General features: G+C 57.8%; 1 protein-coding gene and 1 long non-coding RNA gene across 9 annotated transcripts; both read left to right on the forward strand.

The window, feature by feature from the left end:
• Positions 1-354: 354 nt before the first annotated feature.
• LOC106509362 (uncharacterized) lies at positions 355-3,091 on the forward strand. 4 transcript variants are annotated; one of them, XR_014836599.1, is made up of 4 exons: positions 355-643; positions 1,419-1,514; positions 1,802-1,914; positions 2,852-3,091. It is a non-coding gene; the product is annotated as an uncharacterized LOC106509362 (long non-coding RNA). The 4 variants fall into 4 exon arrangements; XR_014836600.1 differs by lacking the exon at positions 355-643 and adding an exon at positions 775-839; XR_014836598.1 differs by lacking the exon at positions 355-643 and adding an exon at positions 783-831 and having other exon boundaries at positions 2,742-3,091.
• A 2,328-nt stretch (positions 3,092-5,419) lies between these two features.
• Positions 5,420-22,283, forward strand: CHST1 (carbohydrate sulfotransferase 1). Of its 5 annotated transcripts, XM_085010087.1 has the most exons (6): positions 5,420-5,906; positions 8,927-9,134; positions 9,225-9,346; positions 18,293-18,411; positions 19,060-19,144; positions 20,145-22,283. In XM_085010087.1, the coding sequence occupies exon 6, from the start codon at positions 20,187-20,189 to the stop codon at positions 21,420-21,422; it is 1,236 nt and encodes a 411-aa protein (XP_084866213.1). In that variant the 5' UTR covers positions 5,420-5,906; positions 8,927-9,134; positions 9,225-9,346; positions 18,293-18,411; positions 19,060-19,144; positions 20,145-20,186; the 3' UTR covers positions 21,423-22,283. The 5 variants fall into 5 exon arrangements, with proteins under 5 accessions (XP_084866213.1, XP_084866211.1, XP_084866212.1 ...); XM_085010085.1 differs by having other exon boundaries at positions 8,927-9,346; XM_085010086.1 differs by lacking the exons at positions 8,927-9,134; positions 9,225-9,346 and adding an exon at positions 10,561-10,775.
• The last annotated feature ends 582 nt before the right edge of the window (positions 22,284-22,865 follow it).

Genomic DNA, 22,865 nt, shown 5'->3' on the forward strand with positions numbered 1-22,865 from the left:
CTGCTGTCACCATGGAAATGACCCTACAGAGGCCTGGGAATTACCCAGGATGGGGTTTTAATTGAAGCCCACTGTTCTGTCCGGGCCACTCCCAACTCCCATCCCGTCCCCAGCTCCAGGGCTTATTCCCTGCACCTTCTTTTTAGATCAGACCCTGGAACTATGGCCTGTCTTAGGCCTTGTCTGCCTTTGGTCAGTCTGCAGCCCGGGCCTGTGGGGACAAAAGTGACCGTGGCCGGCGGAGTGGCTCTCCAGGGAAGGCCAGCTTCCGTGCTGGCCCTCTTCCGCAGAGAACAGCCGGGCCAGGCTCCCTTCCTCAGAAGGAAGTGGCCCTCTGGCCTCCTCTGACCTCCCTTTGCTCCTGGAAACTTGGGCGGCCTGGATGAGACCCATCCTGGCAAGATCTGGGCTGGACCACGTCAGGCCCAAAGAAGGAAGATGGAGGCTGGAGGAGGGGACAGGGCCTGTGTCGGTCAGCGGAGGATGGAGACAGACCACTTCTGCCTCCCACCTGGCAGGCCCAGGAGGGCCGGGGGTTCTGGGGGGCGGGGGGCGGGGTGGTCTGGGCTGCAGGTGTGTTGTGGCCTGGCTCCCACCCCAGAAGTAAATCGCTTCATTTCCCTGTTTCCTCCCATCCACCGAGGTTTGTTGGCATCCTCGTATTTACTCGGAGCATTTTGTTCTGTAACTGGAGAAGGAGAGGGACTGTCTGTTGGGAGTAGTTCCAAGAAGAGGAGGAGTAAGGAGGGGACAGGCCCTCCTCTCTGGCTCCCTGGCCTGCACTTGGGGCCACGGGTTAGAGGCTGCAGCCACGAGCAGGACCAGCTCTTGGTAGAGAGGTCTGGGGAGACCAGGGCACAAAAAGTTATGCCTCAAGGCTCTGGGGACCCGGGAGCCCTGTCTTGGGGAAGATGCCACCCTCTCAGCCTCTGGCAGCCCAAAGACTGGGCCTCTGGGAACCTCAGGATTCACTCCTTGGCCTTGACACTGGCTTCCCCATAAGGGCCATAATAAGGGAGGCATGGGGGCATTCAGGCAGCCTCAGGACCTTTGGCAAGTTCTAGAGCGGGAGCAGCTATGACAGAGGGCTAGTGGTGGCTGCACCTGACAGGCTGGTCTGGGAGCGACACAAATTCCCTTGGAGGGATTCACAGGGACCCTTTTAGGTGGGGCGGTAGGGTGAGTTTTCAGGGGGCTTTGGCTGAGGACCTGACAGGGCAGGAAAGGGCAAGAAGAGAAACTTTGGGGTTTGGGCCAAAAAGATATGTTATTCTGAATCTGGGAGCTGACAAGGCCTGGCGACCTCTGGGCCCAGTGACCGAAGGGGAGCTTATAAAAAACACAGGATCACATATGCCTGAGGGAACAGTCCAGAACCTGGTCCCAGGTAAGGTCCTCAAATCTTTGTTTTATTTCAGCCACAAAGAAGTGTAGGTCCCTTGATTCATCCGGAAGAGGAATTCTTCCAGAAGGAGAATATTCATCTAGGACGGGGCAGAATTGGGAGATAAGAGGTAAGAGACCTTTTCCTCAAAAAACTGGAGACCCAGCAGAAGGCACAGCTCCCTTCCTCCGGGGTCTTGGGTAAGTCATTTAACCTCTCCGGGCCTCAGTTCGCTCATCTATGAAATGAGGGCGTGTGTTTAGCTTCCTTCTGAGGCTCCTCCAACTCTGTCATTGACCGGGCCTCCGGGCAGCACCCTGTCCCCATCATCTGTAGGGAAACAGAGGCTCCAGGGGAGGGAGCCCACCGGGCCCTGTGCGTCTGGCCAGGCTTTTCTGGCTGGAACTTTCTCTCCAGGTGCTGCAGGCTTTGTCAGCAGCCTGGGAGACGGGGGACATGGAGGATCACAGCGGCAGATCTTAAATCAAAGCCCGGGCCATCCATCTTCCAGAAGAGACGGAAATAACTAGGTGGGTGGCACAGACCGCCACCGCATGGACAGCGAGAGATTAGAAAGCTGGAATCTTGAGCCCCTAAGTCCCTTCACCAATTTCCCCAAACCCCAGGGACCTGCCTGCTGAAGGGAGAACTCATTTTAGACTTAGCCCAGGAGGGTCCGTGGGCTCGATTGCAGAAAATTCCTCTGTCTGGGGGCTTCTGAAGGCCCTTCCCCCACCACTGTTCTCTTAGCCCCCTTGCCCATAGTTTCTCCTTGCAGGCACCCTCACGAGAGTCAGGCTGGCAGTGGTGGGGTAGCCGAGTGGTTAGTGGGTGTGCCAGACCGATGGCTCAAATCCTGGCTCCACTGCTCACCAGCTCTGCAAAGCTGGGCAAGCTGCAAAGAGACGGTTTGGCTCTCAGTTTCCTCATCTATAAAGCAGGAAGGAGGGGTTCCCGTCGTGGCTCAGTGGAAACGAATCTGACTGGCAACCAGGAGGACACAGGTTCGATCCCTGGTCTTGCTCAGTGGGTTAAGGATCTGGCGTAGCCCTGAGCTGTGGTGTAGGTCACAGATGCGGCTCAGATCTGGTGTGGCTGTGGCTGTGGTGTAGGCCGGCAGCTGTAGCTCTGATTCGACCCCTAGCCTGGGAACTTCCATATGCTGTGAGTGTGGCCCAAAAAAAAAAAAAAAAAAAAAAAAAAAAAGAAATCTCCAAACAGGAACGATATACCAGCTTCAGAGGGTTGTTTGGAGGATTAAACAAAATCATGCACACAAAGCAAAGGGCAAGATGTCTGACACAGGGTAAGACCTCAAACATTAACCATGAATGTTAATCTTCTTGTTATCCCGCAGGTGAGCTCCATCCAGCTAGCTGCTGCTGCTCCCCACAGGCTCTCCTGCTCTTTTGCCTTTTTACACCCTATCCATCCCTCAAGCCTCAGTTTCATTTCCCCTTCCTCCAGGAAGCCCTCCCTGAATGACCCTCCGAGGCGCCTCTGACTCCCAAGGCTGCCAATGTCGGACTCAGTCACATTGGTGGCAACTGCCTTTTGCTGCTTCATTGGATCCAAATTCCCTGAGCAAAGACCTGTTTTCTCCCTCTCACCTCCCCCTCTAGCATTTGCCAGAGAGCAGAGCACACAGTAGGTGCTGACAAAACATGCTTGTCCACTGCCCGGGAGATTCCCAGGTGTGAAACAGAATGCTGGTGTTCCAGATCTTTTGTCTATTTCTGGCGTTTAAATAGTCTTCCAATGGGGGAAAAAATCCAAATTCCACTCTGTCTTTACATTACAACCCCACCAATCTTCTCATGTCAGTCAGATGTAAATTTCCCTCCTCTCCACCTGAAATAGGCTAGAATTTGAAAAACAAGGCACTGGATCTGAGAGGGCAAGATAGAGAAGGTGCTTTCTAAACCCAGGCTGTTCTTGTCAGGCTGAAGAGCTGGGGAGGGATTAGCTTTGGGTGAAAGGGAAGGTTCTGATGGCTCGGCACGGGGCTGTTAGAGGTTGGTTTTTGATGGAGGGACAAAAGGGATGTTAAAGCATAAAGTCCTTGCTTCTGGAAAGTCAGCACTCTTGTTAGGCATCCTAGAGCATTGTCCCTCCTGGGGGGCGGGGGGTGGCAAGCGGGAGACAGATGTGGTCACCTGGATGTCAGGACCGAGGATGGGCACCACCATCGCATCCAGCTGTGGTGGGTGGAGGCTGCCCGGCTGAGGCCAGGCTGCTGCTGCTGCTGCTGCTGGTGAAAAACACACTGGAAGATGAGCTTGGATCGCACTGGATCACAGGGCTTAACGGGGATCCACTGCCAGACTTGCAGCCATTGGTGGTCGTGGGAGAGTTTATTAATTACAAATTTGCAGTTGTGACCAAGATAAATGACCGCTTGGTTTGGTGGGACCCTGGGGTGGGGGTGGGGGTGGGGGTGGGGGTGGAGGCTTTCATACCATCTGGTTCTGGGTGGCGAGTCCTGAGTCCCCCAGATTAGCAAAGAGGCCACATCCTCCCCTGGGTATGTAAACGTTCGTTCCTGGTTACCCTGCACACCAACCGGCCAATACAGTGACGACACTGTGCCATTGAGGAAGCACTTGGCACGTGCCAGACACTGGGCTGAGTGCTTTGCTCACGTTTACCATCTAGTGTCTTAGAGCAGCCCCAGGAGGTGGGGACTGGTATCTCCATCTTCTGGAGGAGGAAACTGAGGTGCAAAGAGGCAGCATCACTCATGCGAATACATATATGGCAGGTTATGACTCAGGGGCTCCTGCGCCAAGCACTGGGCCACACTGTCTGGGGTTGGGTGGCAGCCTTCAGTCCTGGGAGAGGAGGCTTCCCCAGGGTGCCAGAAGGTTTCAAGTCATCCGTGGCTCTCCTGGCCCTGCCTGACTGTAACCGGAAAGCAGAGATGGGTGGAGATGGACGCCGACTGCCTTTCCTGGCTTGAAAAGATAATTGCTTGGTCAGAGCTGAGGAGTGACAGAGGATCAGCCAGCGCCACCACCACCCGCTCTCCAGATGAGGAAAGAGGCCTCCGAGGTGCCCAGCCCTGGTACAGTCAGACAAGGTGCCAGAGCTGGGACTCCCTGCTGCCCCCCTCCAGCCCAGGGGCCACTGATCTCATGGTGTGCTCCGCCTGTTTACTCTGCTTCTCCTCCACTTTGAGAGGCCAGGGGTCCATTTGTCTTGTCACCAAGGAGTCTCTAGTGTCCATGCAGGCCTAGCCTGTGGGAGCCACTCAGTCAATATTTGTGCGAAGAATGAGGGGCCGAGTTGCTGAGCCTGCCCGGTCTGGGCTCTGCCGGCAGGTTTCCCTGCATAAGGGGCAGCCGGGGCTCCAGCGTCTTGCTGGCTGCTAGAAAGGGGGCTGGCTGGCTGGTAGGAAGAGGGACGGGCCGGGTGGAGGACTGGCCTGGAAAGGGTCTGCTAGCAAAGCCCACCCCCTAACCCTGCTCAAAGGTACAAGGAGCAGGGGCAAATGATTTATCTCCGCACCTAAGAAGTAAAGGGAGCGATGCGGGGGGTGGGGGGTCGCTAGGGGTGTGTCTTAGGGTTCTGGCACCGGAAAAATGGTTGGCTCCTGTTCTGGGTTCTGGACGCCCCCCCCTCCCCCGCCCAACCCCGCGCCGGGTTGCACTGGTTGGGGAAAGGGTAGAGGATATCAGGGCCCAGACCGGTCCGGAGCTCCAGCCGGGGGGTGGGGTGGGGGGGGGTGGAGGGGTACTCAAGCAGGAGGCCCTCGGTGAGCGCCCCCGGGGGGCGGGGGTGGGGAGGAGGGTGCGGAAAGAGGTGCACCCTCGCCCACCGGTCTTCCCAAACCCGGGGTGTGGGTGTGGCTCCCCCCAGGGATTGGATGGGTTGGCACAGGAGCCAGCTGCGGAGGAGGTGTCCCGATCACTGGTGGCCGGGGTAGCGCCGGGAGCAGGAGCCGGCAGGGCGGCGCGGGGAGCGGGAGGGCGCGAGCTGGAGGGGTGGGGAAGAGCAGGGGGCGGGCGGCAGCCGAGGGGCGGGCGGCTTTGGGGGGGTGGAGCCCGGACCGCAGCGCCCGCCGCTCTCTCGGCTCTGTAGCCGCCGCCGCCGCTGCTGCTGCTGCTCTGGGCTCGGGACGCAGGGCGGGCAGGCGGGCGCTCGGTGAGGCTCCAGCGCCTGCGGCTGCTGCTCTCCTCCGGCGCCCCCGGCTGCGGCGCTCTGGGTCCCAGCCCCCGGCCCAGCGGCCCTGGGGCCCTCGCGCTCGTATCCCCGGTCCCGCGTCCTACCCCAGAGAACGCTCTCCGCTGGCCGAGCCGTCCCGGGCTCGCGCCCCGGGGCCATGCAGAGGGGCCCGTGAGGGGCGCGCGGAGGCGGTGTAAGAGGAGGGAGGAGGGAGGCCGAGGAGGAGGGCGCGGGAGGCGGAGGATGCCGCCGCCGTCTCCGCCACCGCCGCCCGCCGGCCCCCGGCGAGCCTGACTCCAGACCCGAGGATGGAGCCGGCGCTGGGCGCTGCAGCGGCTCCCGGTGCGCCCCGGACCAGGTACTGGCCGGGCCCGGCGGGCCCCGGGGCGGGCGGGAGCGGACACTCGCCGCAGCAGCCGGGAGGGGCGCGGGCGCGGTGGGAGACGCCCCTCCGCTCGGGGACAGTCGCCTCGGCCGGTGCGGAGCGGGGGCGGGGGGTGGGTGGGTGGTGAGGACAGCAGCTTGTTGGGCGCTGGAAGGGGCTTCCCGGGCTGGCGTTGGGTGAACGCCGCGATCACCCCAGCCCTCCCCGCCCCCATTAGGGGAGGGCAGCAAACTTGAGACGCGCGGCGGCCCCTAGGCGCCTGCTCCCCTCCGCTGCGCAGCACACTCGGGGGCTGCGCGGGGCTCATCGTCCCACAGCCCGCCCGGCTTGAGGCTGCTGAGGCGCTAAAGACCCTGAGGTCCCCGCGCCTGCACCAACTTTCCAAAGCAGGGCTGTACCCAGAGTCAGGGGCTGCCTCCTACTTCTTGCTCCCAGCCCCTGCCCCTCACTGGCACCAACCACTCTGAGATGAACTGGTCTCCGGAGGCCTGGGGCTACTGGAAGGTGCAGACCCCACCCCACCCCCGCTTCGGAAGCCAGAACCATCCTCCTGCTTTTCACTGGGTAGGACCCTAAGAGCAGCCCCTCCCAGGCTCTGGGAACTGAGTGGCCCTGGCTGGGAAGCTAGGGGTTAAAAGATAAGCCTTAATAGTCGTCCTAGGGTGGCAACTTGGCCTGATTTGCCATGCCCCAGGGTGCCCTCTCCCCCATCCTGCACCTGCCCCTTCCCAGCGTTAGGTTCCTTAACCCCGGCCCAGCTTTCCTCTTGATGGCCTTAAACACTGCACTGCTCTTAAACGGGAGGCTCCTAAGAAGGGGCGCTGGGGAGTCCAGTTGCCAGAGGCTAGGCTGAGACCTTTGACAGAGAGGTGGAGGCAGGATATGGCGAGGTGGCTGTCCAGTCAAGGACAGACACTGAGCCCAGCAATTTCTGGAGGGCCCATTGGGGCTGGAGGCAGATGAGACCTGGGATTGGGGGCAGGAGGCGGGCACCCTAGCTGCAGTGGGCAACCAGAGGAGCCATAGGTGTGAGAGACGAGCAGGTGGGGACCGACCTACTAGGTACCCCAGGCAGAGACCTTACCTGGGCAGGCAGTTCCCAGGCTCCAGTCCTTGGCTGCTGGGGACAGTCACAGGCATCACCATGACCCTGTTTCTTTTTCCAAGTGCTCTCACCGTCATGACTCACACACTGGACTCACCAGGGAGGTATCAAGCCTCCAGTCTATTCTCTTGCCCTCCCTCCTGGGTCTTGAGGGAGCTACTGGGGAAAGGAGGCGGTGGTTTTCCCTTGGGCCTTAGCCCCTTGAGAGAGGCCAGCAACCTGGTGGCTGCAAACTTTCCTTTCCCTGCTGCTGTCCCCATCAGGGCAGTGGCCCTAGGCCAGGCCAGGGGTGGGGGGCAAGTGAGAGGAAGTCTCTGCTCATGATCCCCCCACCCCCTAACCCTGCTGGGGCTTTGAAATCATAGCCCTGCCCCCCTCCAGGCACATACAGTCAACACCCGACCTCATCTCCCAGCAGAAACACATTTCCCTCCCCCACTCCCACCCAAAATCCAAATTTCCCTCTTGGCTGAGTATTGCGATGCTTTTGGCCAGAGGTTTCCTTTTCTGCATCCGAAGCCAAGCTCCTCCTGCAGACAGCTTCCCTCCTCCCTGGCTGCTCAGCCACCTTTGCCATGTGCGGGCCCCCACTAGGAGGGATGTGGATGCCCCTTAGCTCCCCGCCCCCTGCCCACACGGCCCTAGTTCCAAAGGAGGAGTGGTGCTGATGGAGCCGATACAGGGGTACAGGTGTACGGGCTGCACACACATGGGGGAGATGCACATCTGTGCTCCACCGAGTCTGCAGGGGGACCGAGATGCCAGGCTCTCGCTGGGGGCAGGGCAGGCTTGTGCCTCCACCCGCTGGAGTTCCCCTTGCCCACACCCCTGTCTCCCTCCCTCGCCTACTGTGGGTCTTGCTTTACTTTTTCAACTCACTCTGCATCGGGGTGGGGAGGGAGCATTTGATATTCATCATCTGGTTCAGAGAAGGTCCCGAAGCCCTGAGTCACTGTATGGTTTCCATGGAGACAGACTTGTTCGGAGAACTCAGTGTAGCGGTGGTGGTGGGGGGGGAAGAAGGGAAACATATAGTAAAATCAGGCTCCACAAGTGTGGCAGGAGTTGGACCAACTCCCTTCAAGGGCACAGGGAGAGGCTGGGCAAGGTTCTGGGGTCCTTATTGGAGGGGCTGCCTCTCCCCACCCACTGGGGTCCCTCCCAGGAGCTGCTCTGCTCCCCCGGGTGGCTCTTGGCAAGTTGCTGCTTCTCCCTTGCGCTTTCTGAGTAGGTGCCCAGGCTCATGACTGCCTCCCTCTGCCTTAGTTTCCTCCTCCGAGAAGTGGGGAAAAAAAGAGCACTTACCTACCTCCTAGGGTTGCTGTGAAGGTCAAATGCGTTCATATGAGAAACACACTCAGAATGCAGCCATAGCAAGTGCCGTTATTATGAATTCAAGGTGTTGGAAGGAACTCCCGGGGTGGTGCAGTCACCTGGATCCATCCTCTGTGTCCAGCAGGTGGCCTTGACATCTGGCAGGGCTGGCCTCCTTCTTTGGGAGAACCCCCCCCAGCAGCACTGGTGCACCCCAGCCGGGAACCAGCCATCCATTTCTTCCTCCCATGGAGCATTTATTTAAGTTGTGAGGGCTTGAGCATCGTGCGAGGGAGCCCTGGCTCCTGTTCAGACCCTACCTGTCCAGGAGCCTGGTGGGAACAAACCCTCTGAGTCCACACGGGATGGTCAGCTTCCTACCTCAGCCCATTTGGGATCAGGTCAGAGGTAGAAGGACCAGGGAAGCCCAGGCTCTGAGGACAGAGAGAGGGGACTGCAGTGGGGTCCCTTTCCCTAGTTCACCTGGCTGGAGAAGCATCTCCTGATGATCATCCAAAGAGGCATCAGGAACTCTCCAGAAAGATAACAGACACTGGCTTGCTTGTCCCCGCAGGTCCGAGCCTCTGCTGCTGAAGTGTTCGCACGTCTAGACTGGCTCGGGGCTCCAGCCTGAGCCCCACCAGCTTCTGTGTTACTGGGCAGTGGCTCGAGGCCATTCTGGGCGCCAGTGATGGCTCAGCTGGTTTCTGCTGCTGCCCTCCCCTCCCTGGCCTGCAGACAACCCCTCCTCTTCTCCGTGTCACTGTTTCCTGCTCCCCTAGGTAGGCTCCAGCTCCCAGCTCCCTCAGGGCAGTCCGCGAATCAGAACTACAAAGCATCCGCCTCTGCTTGCCCTTCTTTCTGTTTTGCAGATGGGAAAAGTGAGATCCTGCTGAAGCCATCACCCAAGCTAGCTGGGGCTGCTCCCAGCTCCCACCTGCCCTCCCGCTCCCCCAGCCCTGTGGGTGCTCTTCTCTCTTTCCTGGCTCTCCAGGTAGCTCCAGGGACCCCCGCCCCCTCCATGCCGACAGTTTCCGGCCAAGGTTCCCCCCGCCACCACCCCAGGTCTCTCTGGACCGCTTTGCTGTCCTCATTGGTGTTCACAACACCTTCCAATTTAATATCCTCTGCAAATTTCATTAACGGACTGTTTACTCCCTCTCTCAGGATCATTAATGAAGATGTTAGATAAGATCTGACCCAGCGCCGGGGCTTGGCAGCCCTGCCCCTTCTCCCAGACTCTGTCCCTCAGCCCCTCAGCCCTGGGCGTGCCTCCTCCACCCAGGACCCTTGGGACCTGCCCTCTCTTGCTTTCAGCCCCATGACAAGTGCTTAGGGCCAAGTCTGTTTGAATTAATTTTGTAAGATTACTCGAGGCGCTGTATCAAATGCTTTGCGAAAAATCAAGATATATTACCCTGCCTGCATTTCCTTCATCTACCAGTCTTGTAATTCTATCAAGAAAGCTATCAAGTTTGTCAGGCGTGATTTGTTCTTTATAAATCCCCACGGTGCCGCGTGGGGCACAGAGTTCCCGCGTTTTCTAAATGTTTAGAGATTCCCTCTTTATGTTTGCTCCTTGATTAGAGCTGGAAGGCTGTGGGCTGGGAATTGCTGGGAACGCTTCTCTCTTCCTCTGGGATGGGGAACAAAGCACAGCCCTTCTCTTTTCTGGGGCTCTGCTGGCGGGAGAGTGAGTGGTTTAGTACCCACTGGGTCCCTGTAGTGTAAGTGCCGGGAGGGGGGTGACGGGGGCAGGCTGAGCCACTGGGGGTGGGAGATGGACGGAGGGCCTGGCGCTCTCCCTCAGGGATTCTGTAGGCAGATGAGGATGGCAGGCAGGCAGGTCTGATGCTGACCTGCGGGAGGCACCACTGAGCCAGTGCCTGTACCATGTGCTATGCTAAGCCCTTCACCTGTCCTGGGAGGTGGGCGTGATCTCCCCTTCCCAGGGGACCTGGTAAGGTCGTGGGAGGGTAAGGCTGTCTAGGAACCCAGGGTCTGGGTTTCAGTCTCTGCTGAGGCTCCTAACCGCTTAGGGCACCTACAGGGTCAGGAGAGGAACCTGGGCGCTGCAGACCAAGGGTTTCGGGGGAAGGATGAGAAGGCTTTAGGGAGAACTTTGGGCAGGCGAGGCCCTTGCTGCATATGCACCTCGCACAGGGCACCTGGTAGCCTGATTCCGTTCCCTGCGCTGCCGCTTCTCAGGTCTGGCAGCAAGTCACTTAACCTCTGCGAGCCTCATCCGTGAGCAGCTACCATTGCATCTTCTCCTGGAGGTCCTTGTTGACGCGGGGACAGGGGATCCTCCTCATCTGGTCATGTTCCCAGTGAGTGTCGCTCCCGAAGGCCTTCTCAGACGGGTGACAGAGGACAGACAGGTTGAGCCGCCTGGCATTCTTGGGACCAGCTGTGAGCTGGTGGTAAGTTCTGGGCTTAGGGAGCAGTGGGGCCTCTCTGGGCCTTGAGCTCAAACACTTTTTGCCCTATTCCAGGCCATTTCAGGCCAGGGGGTAATACAGACATTCTTTGGTGTCCTCTTGACTGCACAGGATTCGGGCTTTCCTGGGCTCGCTGGCCATGAAAACACCCACTGCCGCTTTGACTTGCCGGCCAGACCCGGAGCCCCGGAGTGGGGAGCAGAGTGCGTTTCGGTTACTGCCTTTCAGATGGGACACTGCACCTGGCATGTCCACGGGCGAAATCTCTTCTGATCTTTGCAGTCATTTTTCCCTTGTTGTTCAGCTCAGGGGGGAGAAGCCCCTGGGAAGCGGTGAGATGGTACACACGCCTCTGGGGTGTCAGGGAACCAGGCAAGAAGAACCGTGGCAGCTGGCATCCCTCTAGCTGACACCAGAGGGGTCTGATCCTTAGAGACGGTCCCTGGGTGTTTGTTGGATGAGCCCACGTTTGGGTCGGGTGAATGCTGAGGTCAAGGTTGGCACCGGTGTATGTCAGGACCCTGGTGGCCACCTTGGCCCTGGTGCTCTCTGCCCCTCCTCTCTAGTCTCCAGGTGCTGGACGTTGATCTTGCTCTTGGGTGTGGCCTGGGGCTCACACTTGATAGTCAGGGCCAAGGTTGGGGGTCCTCAGTGCTGAGCTTTCATCCCCACCACGCACTAGCTGCACACCCTCGGACAGGTGCCCTGGCTCGCCTGAGCCTCACTGTTCCTTGTCTGTGGCAGACGCAGTGCTACCTGCAGTCAGCACCCCCCCCACCATACCTGGGTATCCACTCCTGCAGCCCCTCCATCCTGTGTTACCGCCCCCACGGCTCAGGTGAGCCTCCCTTATGCCCAGCCCTCCCTTCCTCATCCCCAGGGGCCAGCTGGGCCTTAGGCAGGTGGCCCCAGACTGAAGATCCAGGATCCAGGGACAGATGGCCCCTGTCCCAGCCCTTCCGGCAGCAGCTGCCTTTGCTTCAGCTCCTGTTGGCGGTTTCCCATCCTTGAAGCTGGGAGGTTGCGCGAAGCCCCGGTATCCAGGGGGTGGGGTCTGGGTCCTATTCCAACTGGGGAGCGGAGGGGGGGACAGGAAACCCCGGGCCTTTCCGCCCAGTGTTGGTGCAGAAGGGTCCCGCCCACCCCAGGACGGGCTGTGGATGGATCAGCCTGGGACAGAGAACCGGGCCCTTCTGGTTCATCCCTCCCCAGTGAGGAGCTGGGCACACTGGGGCCTCGTGCCAGGGGGTTGGTCCCTCTCCCCGCTGCTGGGGGAAACAGTTCCTCGGGTCGGGTGGGACCCCGCTGACAGGCTGGGCCCAGGGCAGGACTGCAGGCAATCTCTGCAGCCTGAACAGCAAGCGTTCAGCTTCACAGACAGAGGGAGCTTCGTGGAGGAGGCTGTGGCATCTGTTTTAACTTCCTTAAACACTTCCAGGCCACCGTTGCCTCTAGGTTAGAGTAGGTCTCTAAAAATCAGGCTCAGGCTTCCTGCTTGATGGATACCGCTCCGGGCCCAGCCTGTGCTGAGCTTCATCAGCTTTGAACGATTCTGTGATTGTCTTTCCCATTTTGTCGATAAGGACAACTGAGGCCTGTTGAGATTAAGTGCCCTGCTCGAGGTCTCACATCTAAAGCATCAGCAGGGGGAGTCAAACCAGGCCTGGCCCCGCTGTCAGGGTGCCCACCCACTACTCAGCCTGCCTCCTCGCACGCCTGTGGGCGACTCCTCAGGGAGGCTTAAGACACCATGTGTGTGTGTCCCCAGGGTCATCACGTGGGGCCATAGGAATGACCTGCTCTGGAGATACCAGAGTTCATAAGAGGCAGCCAGGCAGCTCTGCTGATGGTGAGAAGTTGGCGAACCGTCATTCTCTGGGTGCTGGTCTTTGGAAGCGTGATTGTAAGAACTTGCCCTCCAGGATGTCCTGGTTCTGCCACGGGGCCCAGGGACTCTAGAGATTGCACACAAAAGCCATGGTCCTGATTGGTACAGGCTCTGGGGAGCAGGACCATAGACCTCGTGGTGTTTCAGATTGAGGGGGCACGACCCCAAAGAGAAAGAAACCCTGAGGCTTCCCCCCACCTCCTCTGGCTGACCCAGACCACAGAGGCTGAGTCTGGAACCCATCAGACCACCTCCCCTGGAAGGTTGCACCAGCTGAACTGTATATGGTCATGCTGCTCATCTTGTAGGATGTTCTAGGACCCAGCCCAGCGAAACTTGTCTTTGAACTTATTAGGTATGAGGTCTTAAGGGCAGCGGTCTATGTTCAGAACTCTCCAGGAGACCCTTCAGGAGAAATCTTGTCCTGGATTTAGTATCAGGCATAGCTGGTATCTCTTGAGCGGATGCTTTACTCTTCACCTATGGATCCCATGAAACATGCAAATGAAAGGTTTCCCTTTTCCCATTGGCTGCCAGGTAGCTCTGACCTGTCTTTTCAGTCCAGAAGAGGCTTGGCTGTTGTACACTGACCTGGCTCCTAGTTCTGTCAGACTTTCATAGCCTTGTTTTCCCCTTTCCTCATTTTCCTGGCCTCACTTTCCCTGGGAAGAAAGACCTTGCTGTTTTAAGTGTTTTAGCCTTAACTAAACATCTATGGTGGATCGATGCTGGCTACCGCAGACACGGGGATTAAGCATTTCCTTTCTGCCCTCGCCACCCCAGAGGCCTGTTTGCCAACCTCCCCCTCACTCCCTGCCTCAGCCACTTCCCTTTGTCCCTTGCTCCAGTTCCTGGGACCCCAGAGCCTTGGGGGCCCCCTCCATACTGGCTTCTGAGTGGTGAGAAATACAGTGTTCAGGTTTTTTTTTTTTTTTTTTTTCCCCCCCACTGCTTTGCTTTTTTCCTCTTTTCGTGAAGCCCTGGGCAGACAGGAAGAGAGGGAGAAAACAAAACAAAACAAAACAAAACAAAACAAAACAAAACAAAACAAAACAAAACAGGGAGAGAATTCATTTCCCCAACTCAGGCCTTATCCTCAATGCCCCGGGTCCCCTTTTGAGGTCTCATCCTTTTTCAGCTCCTACCTTGTCCCAGCAGCCCCAGGTGACTGCTGTCCCTACCCGAGCAGACCAAGCCCAATTCTGTCAGAAAGGTGGTGACTTCAACCCTGGTCCCTTGAAAGTGGGGGCGGAGAGCACAGGCTGGCAGTGCCCTGGGGACAGAATAGGGGGCACAGGGAGACACCAGCGCTGAGTGTCAGTGTCCCACCCTGTCGTCAGTCACCCTTCCAGTTCCACATGGGGTGGCTTCACCCTGTCCTCTGAAATGAATAAACTCAAACTGAATCGACACACTCAGTATAAACTCTGCCTTCCGCTCACCGTCTCCAGGCTCCTCCCACCAGCCGCTACAGTTAACCTCTTCAATGCAAGTTCTTGTGGTTGTTCCAGCATATATGCAAATACACACATGCACACACATTCCCTTTTTAAAAATGAGAAAGGAGGAGTTCCCTGGGGGCCTCGTGGTTACGGATCTGGCATTATCACTGCCGTGGCTTGGGTTTGACCCTGGCCTGGGAACTTCCACATGCTGCAGGCAAGAGCAAAACATTAAAAAAATGAAATAAAACTGAGAGGTGTTGGCATGCTATTGCCCACGTCTTTTCTAGCCCTAGACTTCTTTTTCTTTACTATATATATCTATAGATCTTTATTTTATATATAAGGTATAATCTTATAGCTTGGGTTGGCATTAACACATTGGCATTAACACATTGATGGCATTAACACGTTGGCATTAACACATTGATGGCAACTTCTCCCATAGAGTAAGTTGCAAAGACGACCCTAGGGTGAGGGAGAATGCTAATAATGAAAGGGTTAAGCTTCTAGGGAAGGGAAGGGATGGGTTTGGGGAGGTTTAGGAATCTTCTAATTGTGTATATAACATTATGGGCGCCGTAGATCTTTCTGGGGAGAGGAGTTGTGTCTCTCCGAGGTGTTCTGTGGCCCAGAAGAGATGGAGAACCATAGCACTGGGTTGCATGGGGTTCCACAGAGCAAGAAGCAGGGGCTGACTCTCCAGAGGGCAGAGCCCCTGGGTTCTTGGGCTTTACTGGGGCAGCCATGGACCAGGCTGAGGCAGGGGCAGCGCTGCCAGCCCTGGTATCTTCTTGGAAGGTAACTGGCCTTCCCACTCCTGAAGGAGGGTTCCCCTGCCTGCAGCTGTGGTCCTGACTCTGAGGGGTACGGGGCCTTCCTGGGATCAGAGAACCCCAGTGGGCGGACCTGGGAGGCCCTTCGAGTTGCCGGATCTATGGCAATAACGAGGCACAAAGAGGCCAGGGGGTGAGTCCAAGATCACTCAGCCAGGGAATCTCAGAGCCTGTGGGCTGCTCCTGCCTGTGACTTTCAGTTCAGGGTTCTTTCCCCTGCCAGAAGGGCCATGAGACCAGGAAGCCGAGACCTTCTGGAGGCTGTGAGGCTGCCTGTTGCTGCTTGCCTCTCGGCGCGTGGGTGAGGCGGAGGGGGTGCACAGAGCGGAGCCCGCAGCCTGGGTGGGCGTGTCATCCTCACACCTCACTGCCTCCTGCCGCATCACCTCCTGCTGCCTGCATCCTCACATTAGGCTGCAGCCAAGCAGCCCGGAATTCTGAACACAGCAAAGACTCAGCGCTAAGAGGCTGCACTACAGGACGGGGCCACTAGAGGGAAGCAGGCAAGCCACCGTGGTGGCTCTGCGAGAGAAGGAGCCGAGGGAAGAAGGGGCTTGGGGCAGAGTCCTGGGCACAGCAGACAGGGAGAGCGTCTGTGTCACTGTCACTGTCACAGTCAGTGATGATTTCTTCGGAGGGCCTCCCTGAGACAAAAGCAAACAAGACATGTAATGATGGTAATAGTAACTTATGGCTACTCTCTGCCAGGCACTGTATTAACTAATCAGTCCTCACAACACTTGTGAATATTATTCCCCTTTTGCAGGTGAGCAGATAGAGGCCCAGAGAGATTGAGAGATCTGGCCATCAGTGGGCTGGGGCCAGAGCCAGGGTCCCAAGCATAAGGCTGTGCCATATCAGATGCCTGGTTTTAAGTCCTCCAATTCTTACAACTGCTACTATGGTTATACCTACTTTATGGGTGGGGAAACTGAGGCTCAGATGCAACTGGTGACCTACCAAGGTCTGTGCACCTGCTAAGTGACAGATCCAGGTGGGTGTGGTTTCATGGCCTGAGGTCTTAGCTCTGAATTACAGTTCCCTCCGGTAGAGGTGTTTTCTACCCCAATCCTGTGCCCTAATCTGAGGGCGGCTGACCCTGAAGTCTGAGCTTCCTTTGGGCAGCAGGCTCATGCCTTCCAACAGAAGAGACAGATTCTGGGTCCCTATGTCTAAGGCTCCCTGGAGGTAGGCTATGCTAGAGGCTGCTAGGCGCCCAGGGAGGGGCTCTGGGGCTCACAGTCTGGCTTGGAGGATGAGGGCATTGAGGAGTCCCTTATAGTGGCCAAAGTTCCCCTGGGAACAATGGGGCCGGGCCCCGGGGCCTCTGGTTTCCAGGGCAAATGCCTCCGGCATACCAAGGACGCTTGGCCCGCTCTGGGCCCAGCTCTGCCAGGCTGGCAGGAGAGCAGGGGCATTTCCAGGAGGGCCTGACTTCCTCCATCTTCCTGTTCCCATGCCCTGCCTTTGCCCTCTTGGGGGGCCGGGCGATGGCCTGCAGCTGGGCCTTCCAGCACATTCCCCTTCTGGGTGCCTGGGCTGCACCTTGTGAATCTGAGTCCTACTTTTTTAGGGATTTATAACTTCAAGATGCTTTAGTTACTTCTGATCTATTGGCAAAGACAGCAGCTTTCAATTCTCAACTTAAGTGTCTTTGGCTGGGGGTGGGGAGGGGAAGCAAGGCGAGGGGGGCGGCGCTGAGAAACAAATGATCTCCTCCCGGAAAGATGCTCTTCTTTAAAGAAAACCTTGAGTGATTGTTTTTGGAACTGGAATCCTAGAGTTGAGTGAAATCTCCTTCAGGCTACCGGAATCCGCGCTACCCCTCACTAGGGCCGTGAACGTGAGAAAAGTTATCTAAGCTTGCAGAACCTCAGTGTCCTGATCTGTAAAATGGGCTTCTGATCTCGTAGGACTAGAGTGAGGGCGAGATGAGCTGATGGCTGGAGAAATAGCAGGAATGTGCAGAAAGGAGCTGCTCTCTTTTGTGTCATTTTACCTGCAGTGCCCAGAGCAGTGCCTGGCTCCTGCTAGGTAATGGAGATGTTTGGGAATAAACACAAAGGAAGTACAGCCACGCGAAACGGCATTTTCAACAAAAGAAGGGCCCTCTAAATGACTTAAAAATATGACCTTGCCTGCATATTGATGGCGTGCTCTACCGGTTCTCTAAAGGCGTTCACACCTGTCTTGGGATGCTTGGGCAGGGCGGGCCTGCCCTTGCAGGGAAGTCGTATTTAATGCAGAGAAGCTGTTCTCTCTGGGCAACCCTGCCGATGGGGACAGCGTTGCTGCTGCCATGAGGCGAGGCAGGGGTGGGATGGGATGTGATCAGGGGTGTGGTTTTTCAAGAATCTCGCCTGAGCCTTTCCCCTATTCACTGGTACCTGGTACCAAGTGGTGTTTCCTACTTAACATAGGACTCCAAGGCTCCAGAGCTTCAGCTGCCCTGCTGCTGTTTCAGCCCTGCCTCTGTAGCCACCCTCTGCTCCGCCAGGTTCATAATTATTTCTTCCCCACTAAGCTGATGTGGAAAGGGCCACAGCCCTGGCCTGAGTCTGAGCCGGAGGGATGCGAGTCTCTGCTGCTTCTTAACTTGCTTATCAAACCCATTTGTTTAGTCTTTGAGCCTTAATTCCAACATCGGAACAATGGGGGTGAGGACCCTGGCTTTCCAGAGGGGCTTGTAAGGAAGAACACGGTGGGTGAGTGGGCCCGGCCAGGCAGCGCTGCAAGTTTGGGAAATAAGGTCCCACGCGCCCCGCCCCCAAAGGAGTCTGGCCAATCAGCGGGATGCGAGAATACTCGCAAAGCCCAGGAGTTCATCCCATCAGCTACTAGCCAGTAGATCGACCAGACCAGACAGCAAAGGGAAGAAACAGGCTCCGAGTCTTCAGAAACCATCTGAAGGTCCCCTTCTCATGCCTGGTCCCTCTCACACTGGTTCTCACGAAGGGGACATTAATTGAATGTGTGTTTGAAAGTCAAGGGTGGGCCCTATGGGGGAACAGTTAAGTCAAATCTCCTTAGAGAGAAGGAGTGCGGGCCCTGGGGAACCTGTTAGATGGGGGTTAAACCAGGCCTGTGAGTTCAGGCAGGTTTCTGCACCTCTCTGTGCCTTGGCTTCCGCGCCTGTGAAATAGAGCCAATGCTGGCTTCCATGTAAAGTCTGGAGCGGAATTGATGCGCTAGGGCAGGTAAAGGGCTTAGCACTTTGGAAATACTCGGTAGACGTGAACCAAAATAAAGCTCCCATCTCGGTGTTTTAACTTAGGATCTGAAGAGCATCAAAGTCGGGGATGCTCCCTGGTCCACTTTTGCTTTGAGTTTCAGGTAGCCATTCTCCTCTCTCCGTGCGGTTGGAAGACCTCCTTTCCTGGCTGGCCCTGCCTGGCGGGCATCAGTGTGTGGGCTGTCTCGACTGAGCTGCCCTTTCCGCCTGGAGATCTGGGGTGAGCCCCCCTGCCCTTCCACGATACCCCCTCTTGGAATCACTGAAGGAGCCAAATTTCAAAGGCTCAGGATGCTCCGTTGATTTTCGATGCAGAAGCCATCTGGACCGTGCCCCGGACCAGTGTTCTGGGTTTACTTTGACCCTGACTGTCCCACTGTTGGACACTAGGTGCCGTGTCTGGTTGGGTTCGTCTGGTCACCAGAGCTGAACAGAACTAGCCAGGCCTGGGGGTGGATGTCTTTGCCACTCCCTCAGGTGGCGGCTGGGAAGCGTGCCTTCCCAGGGTGGTTGCGCTTGTGGGGCACCGGCTCTCAGTGAGCTGGGCGTGCAGGCTTGCCTGCTCCCTGCCCACAGGGGCGTGGTGTGAGCCCCAGGACTGTGACTTGCTAGGGGCGGGGTGGAAGAGGTGATGAAGGGGATGGGACGCAGCCCAGGACTCAGAGGGTGGATCCAGGGTATTTGAGATGGCACTGGGTTATCTGGAGCTCTGAGTCAGTGACAGATCTGGGAGCGCAGGCAGGCCCCTCATTGCCCAGCCCTGGGGAGCTGTCGGTGGGCCAAAGGACATAGGAGAGAGGGGGTGGGAAGGGAGGCACTGGGAGCCCCCTCACCTTTCAGCACCCCTCCCTCCCATGTCTCCTTGCAGTCTGCCGCAGGGCTACGGCACAGGCTGTGACAGCTGGCTAGACCTGGAGGCTGTGGATTCTCCAGCTTGGAACAGCCCCTCTTTGGTGAGTGGTGGATTCCCCCCTGTATTCTCCTTTGCCAGGGCTGGTTGCTGAGCTGGCGTCTCATGGGGGTGACTTTCAGGCTGACTCCTCCCCCAGGACCCCTGGCACATCCTCCCCCGGACCCCTGGCACTTTCTCTGCTTTCCTGGGCCCCTCTCCAGCCCACCCCATCTGTTCCTTGAGATGCCCTTTTTGTTCCACCCTTTCCTCTTCTCTCTGCCCAGCAGGGTTCTCTGGGGCCACTGCGGGGTCACAGTGGGGTTCTCTGCTCATCCTGTGGGCAGAAGGAGGTGAGGGCCTATGAGAGGAGGCCCTCAAGGACTGGCTGGTGGGTGGTGCCTGGAGGGGCCAGTTCACTCTGCTTACAGTGGGTGTCATCTGTCTCATGGCCTGGACCCTTCCCTCAGTGGTCAGGGGCAAATCCTGGAGTGGGTGGGCGGATGCTGGCAGCCCACCTGCTCCTGGTATGCAGGGGTCCTTTCTGCCTTGGGGGCTTGGGTCAGGAGGAGGCATCTGGCATGGACTCTTCTTCCTCCTGGGGTGGGCAGGGGCTGGAGGAAAGATGACCACATGGGGAACTGGGCGCCAGCTTGTGGGGGGTGGAAGGAGATGCCAGCAGGGGTGCCAGGCGGTGACGGGGGAATGGCTGGAGGTGGGAGCTGCTCATTCTCTAAGAGTGGGGGTTGGGGGAGTTAGGGTCTTTCCCGGTCGGGCCCCACTAAGAGCTCAGTTCATGATTGGAAGCCCCTTCGGCATTCTGGAGGTTAACCCTGGGGTGGGGGAATCAGTGCGTTTCAGTCCCCCACGGCTCCGCAGAGAAGGGTGAAGTCTAGCTCAGGCGCTGTTTTGCCCTTAGCTACTGTGAGCACTGGGACAGGGGGCCGGGGGCACTTCCCCAGGCTGGCCACAGACCAGCTCCTCCCCGGGAGCAAGCCAGTGCCCCCAGCCAAGTCAGCACCCAAGGCGGGCTGTGCCCTGACCCCACCCGCCTCCGTCCACAGATCTCACATGGTGGAGACGCAGCCCCATGAAGGTGCCCAGCCATGCAATGTTCCTGGAAGGCGGTCCTCCTCCTTGCGCTGGCCTCCATCGCCATCCAGTACACGGCCATCCGCACCTTCACCGCCAAGTCCTTCCACACCTGCCCGGGGCTGGCGGAAGCGGGGCTGGCCGAGCGGCTGTGCGAGGAGGGCCCGACCTTCGCCTATAACCTCTCCCGCAAGACCCACATCCTCATCCTGGCCACCACCCGCAGCGGCTCCTCCTTCGTGGGCCAGCTCTTCAACCAGCACCTGGACGTCTTCTACCTGTTCGAGCCCCTCTACCACGTCCAGAACACGCTCATCCCTCGCTTCACCCAGGGCAAGAGCCCCGCGGACCGGCGGGTCATGCTGGGCGCCAGCCGCGACCTGCTGAGGAGCCTCTACGACTGTGACCTCTATTTCCTGGAGAACTACATCAAGCCGCCGCCCGTCAACCACACCACCGACCGCATCTTCCGCCGCGGGGCCAGCAGGGTCCTGTGCTCGCGCCCCGTGTGCGACCCTCCCGGCTCCGCGGACCTGGTGCTGGAGGAGGGGGACTGCGTGCGCAAGTGCGGCTTGCTGAACTTGACCCTGGCGGCCGAGGCCTGCCGCGAGCGCAGCCACGTGGCCATTAAGACGGTGCGCGTGCCCGAGGTAAACGACCTGCGGGCCCTGGTTGAAGACCCCCGGTTGAACCTCAAGGTCATCCAGCTGGTCCGAGACCCGCGTGGCATCCTGGCTTCCCGCAGCGAGACCTTCCGCGACACGTACCGGCTCTGGCGGCTCTGGTACGGCACCGGGAGGAAGCCCTACAACCTGGACGTGACGCAGCTGACCACGGTGTGCGAGGACTTCTCCAACTCCGTGTCCACCGGCCTCATGCGGCCCGCGTGGCTCAAGGGCAAGTACATGTTGGTGCGCTACGAGGACCTGGCCAGGAACCCCATGAAGAAGACCGAGGAGATCTACGGTTTCCTGGGCATCCCCTTGGACAGCCACGTGGCGCGCTGGATCCAGAACAACACGCGGGGCGACCCCACCTTGGGCAAGCACAAATACGGCACCGTGCGCAACTCGGCGGCCACAGCCGAGAAGTGGCGCTTCCGCCTCTCCTACGACATCGTGGCCTTTGCCCAGAACGCCTGTCAGCGGGTACTGGCGCAGCTGGGCTACAAGATGGCCAGCTCCGAGGAGGAGCTCAAAAACCCTTCCATCAGCCTGGTGGAGGAGCGGGACTTCCGCCCCTTCTCGTGACCGGGGCTGCGTGGTGGGGGCGAGGAGCACATGGTGTCGGTTTTGATAAAAGGGACCGTTTTTAACTGTTGCCTTATTTCCCCCCCGCCCTTTGTCACCCTGTCTTTGTGTCCTCCCGGCCCCCTGTCCACCTCCTGTCCGCCCCTCACTTCCTCCTGCCTCTCTTTGTCTCTGAAATTTGCACTATGTCTTGGACAGGAATCCCCGGGGCAGAGGGGGCGGGAAATGGGGTAGAGCCCCCGCCCCGCTCCGTTCAGACACACGGATGTTGGGGCTCTGGTGGATGGTGACAATGTTTACAAGCACCACACTTACACTTTTGCATACACACACGCATACACACACGTGGGGGCCGGCGAGGAGAGACACCCCCAACCACACAACTTCTGAAGCTTTTCGAATGGGCACGTGGTCAGGGTATGGTAGTGTTTGCACTGTCTTACTTCTGGAAGGTAAGAGGTTAAAAACAAAAAGGCCACCCCTCTCTAATTTATGAATGGTGTCTATCCTTCCCCATCTTGCTTCCGCCCCAATGCCCAGGCCCCCGGAGCAGAGAAACTGCCCCCTCCTGCCCGCCCTTGCCTGTCGGTGAGCAGGTTTTTACTGTGAGGTGAATGTGGACTTTGTTTATTTTTTCCAAGTCTGTGGCAATGCTGTTTGTCTGTCTGTCTGAGTCTTGTGGCTGCCCCTGGACCGATGATGGCTGGTAAATATTATGGGTTTCGGATTGATCTTGGGGTTCATCTCGTGATATTTCTCTGTGCCAAAAAAGAAAACAAAACAAAACAAGTGGTTCAGTTTGCTAAATGAGCATTGAAATGCTTTATCTGTGTTTTCTGTAAATAAAAGAGTGCAATAACATCTGGGTGTGATTGTGGGATATTCTGGACAAAGGGCAGTGGCGGCAGGGGTGGGGTGGTCTAGGTGTTTCTGGCTTTGGGGAGGAGAGAGAAGAGATGGGGGTGGGGCGTTCCGAATTCACGTCACCCTCACCACCTTCAATTCAGGGTTTAATTTCCCTTTGGTCAGTTGAGCCCAGGACCCTTATAGCCAGGGGTGATGTTCAAAATATTTAACAAGTGATGTGGCTTGCTGAATCAATGTCCGCAGGTCCTGATGAGGTCCTGGTGACCCTCTCCTGTGCCAGGTGTTACCCCTTTCATTGCTGGGTCTGGGGCCAGGATAGCTGGGGAGGGGGGATATTCAAGGGGTGGGTTGGCTCAGGGCAGTGGCTGCTTATCACTTGCTCTGGAAGTATTTCAGTGTTTTAACAGCTAGTGCAGGTATACTGGTGTCTACACTGGTGAAATATCAGCTTACTTCCATTCTCATCCTTGTCAATCTAGAAGCTTCTTCTAAGCTGCTTCCTCAGCTCTTATTCCAAGAAAACAGGTGGTCCCGGGGGTGGAGTTCACAGCTGTGTTGTCCTGGGGCAATGAGAGT

This window comes from Sus scrofa, chromosome 2 (assembly GCF_054392235.1).
Source record: "Sus scrofa isolate SSC_HxYL_T2T_F1_AM1 chromosome 2, Sscrofa_HxYL_maternal_Yorkshire_Landrace_v2.0, whole genome shotgun sequence".
NCBI classification, from domain to species: Eukaryota; Metazoa; Chordata; class Mammalia; order Artiodactyla; family Suidae; genus Sus; species Sus scrofa.

Excerpts from the sequence above, each read along its gene's own strand:
- CHST1 (XM_085010085.1), top strand. The coding sequence starts at position 20,187 with ATGCAATGTTCCTGGAAGGCGGTCCTCCTCCTTGCGCTGGCCTCCATC.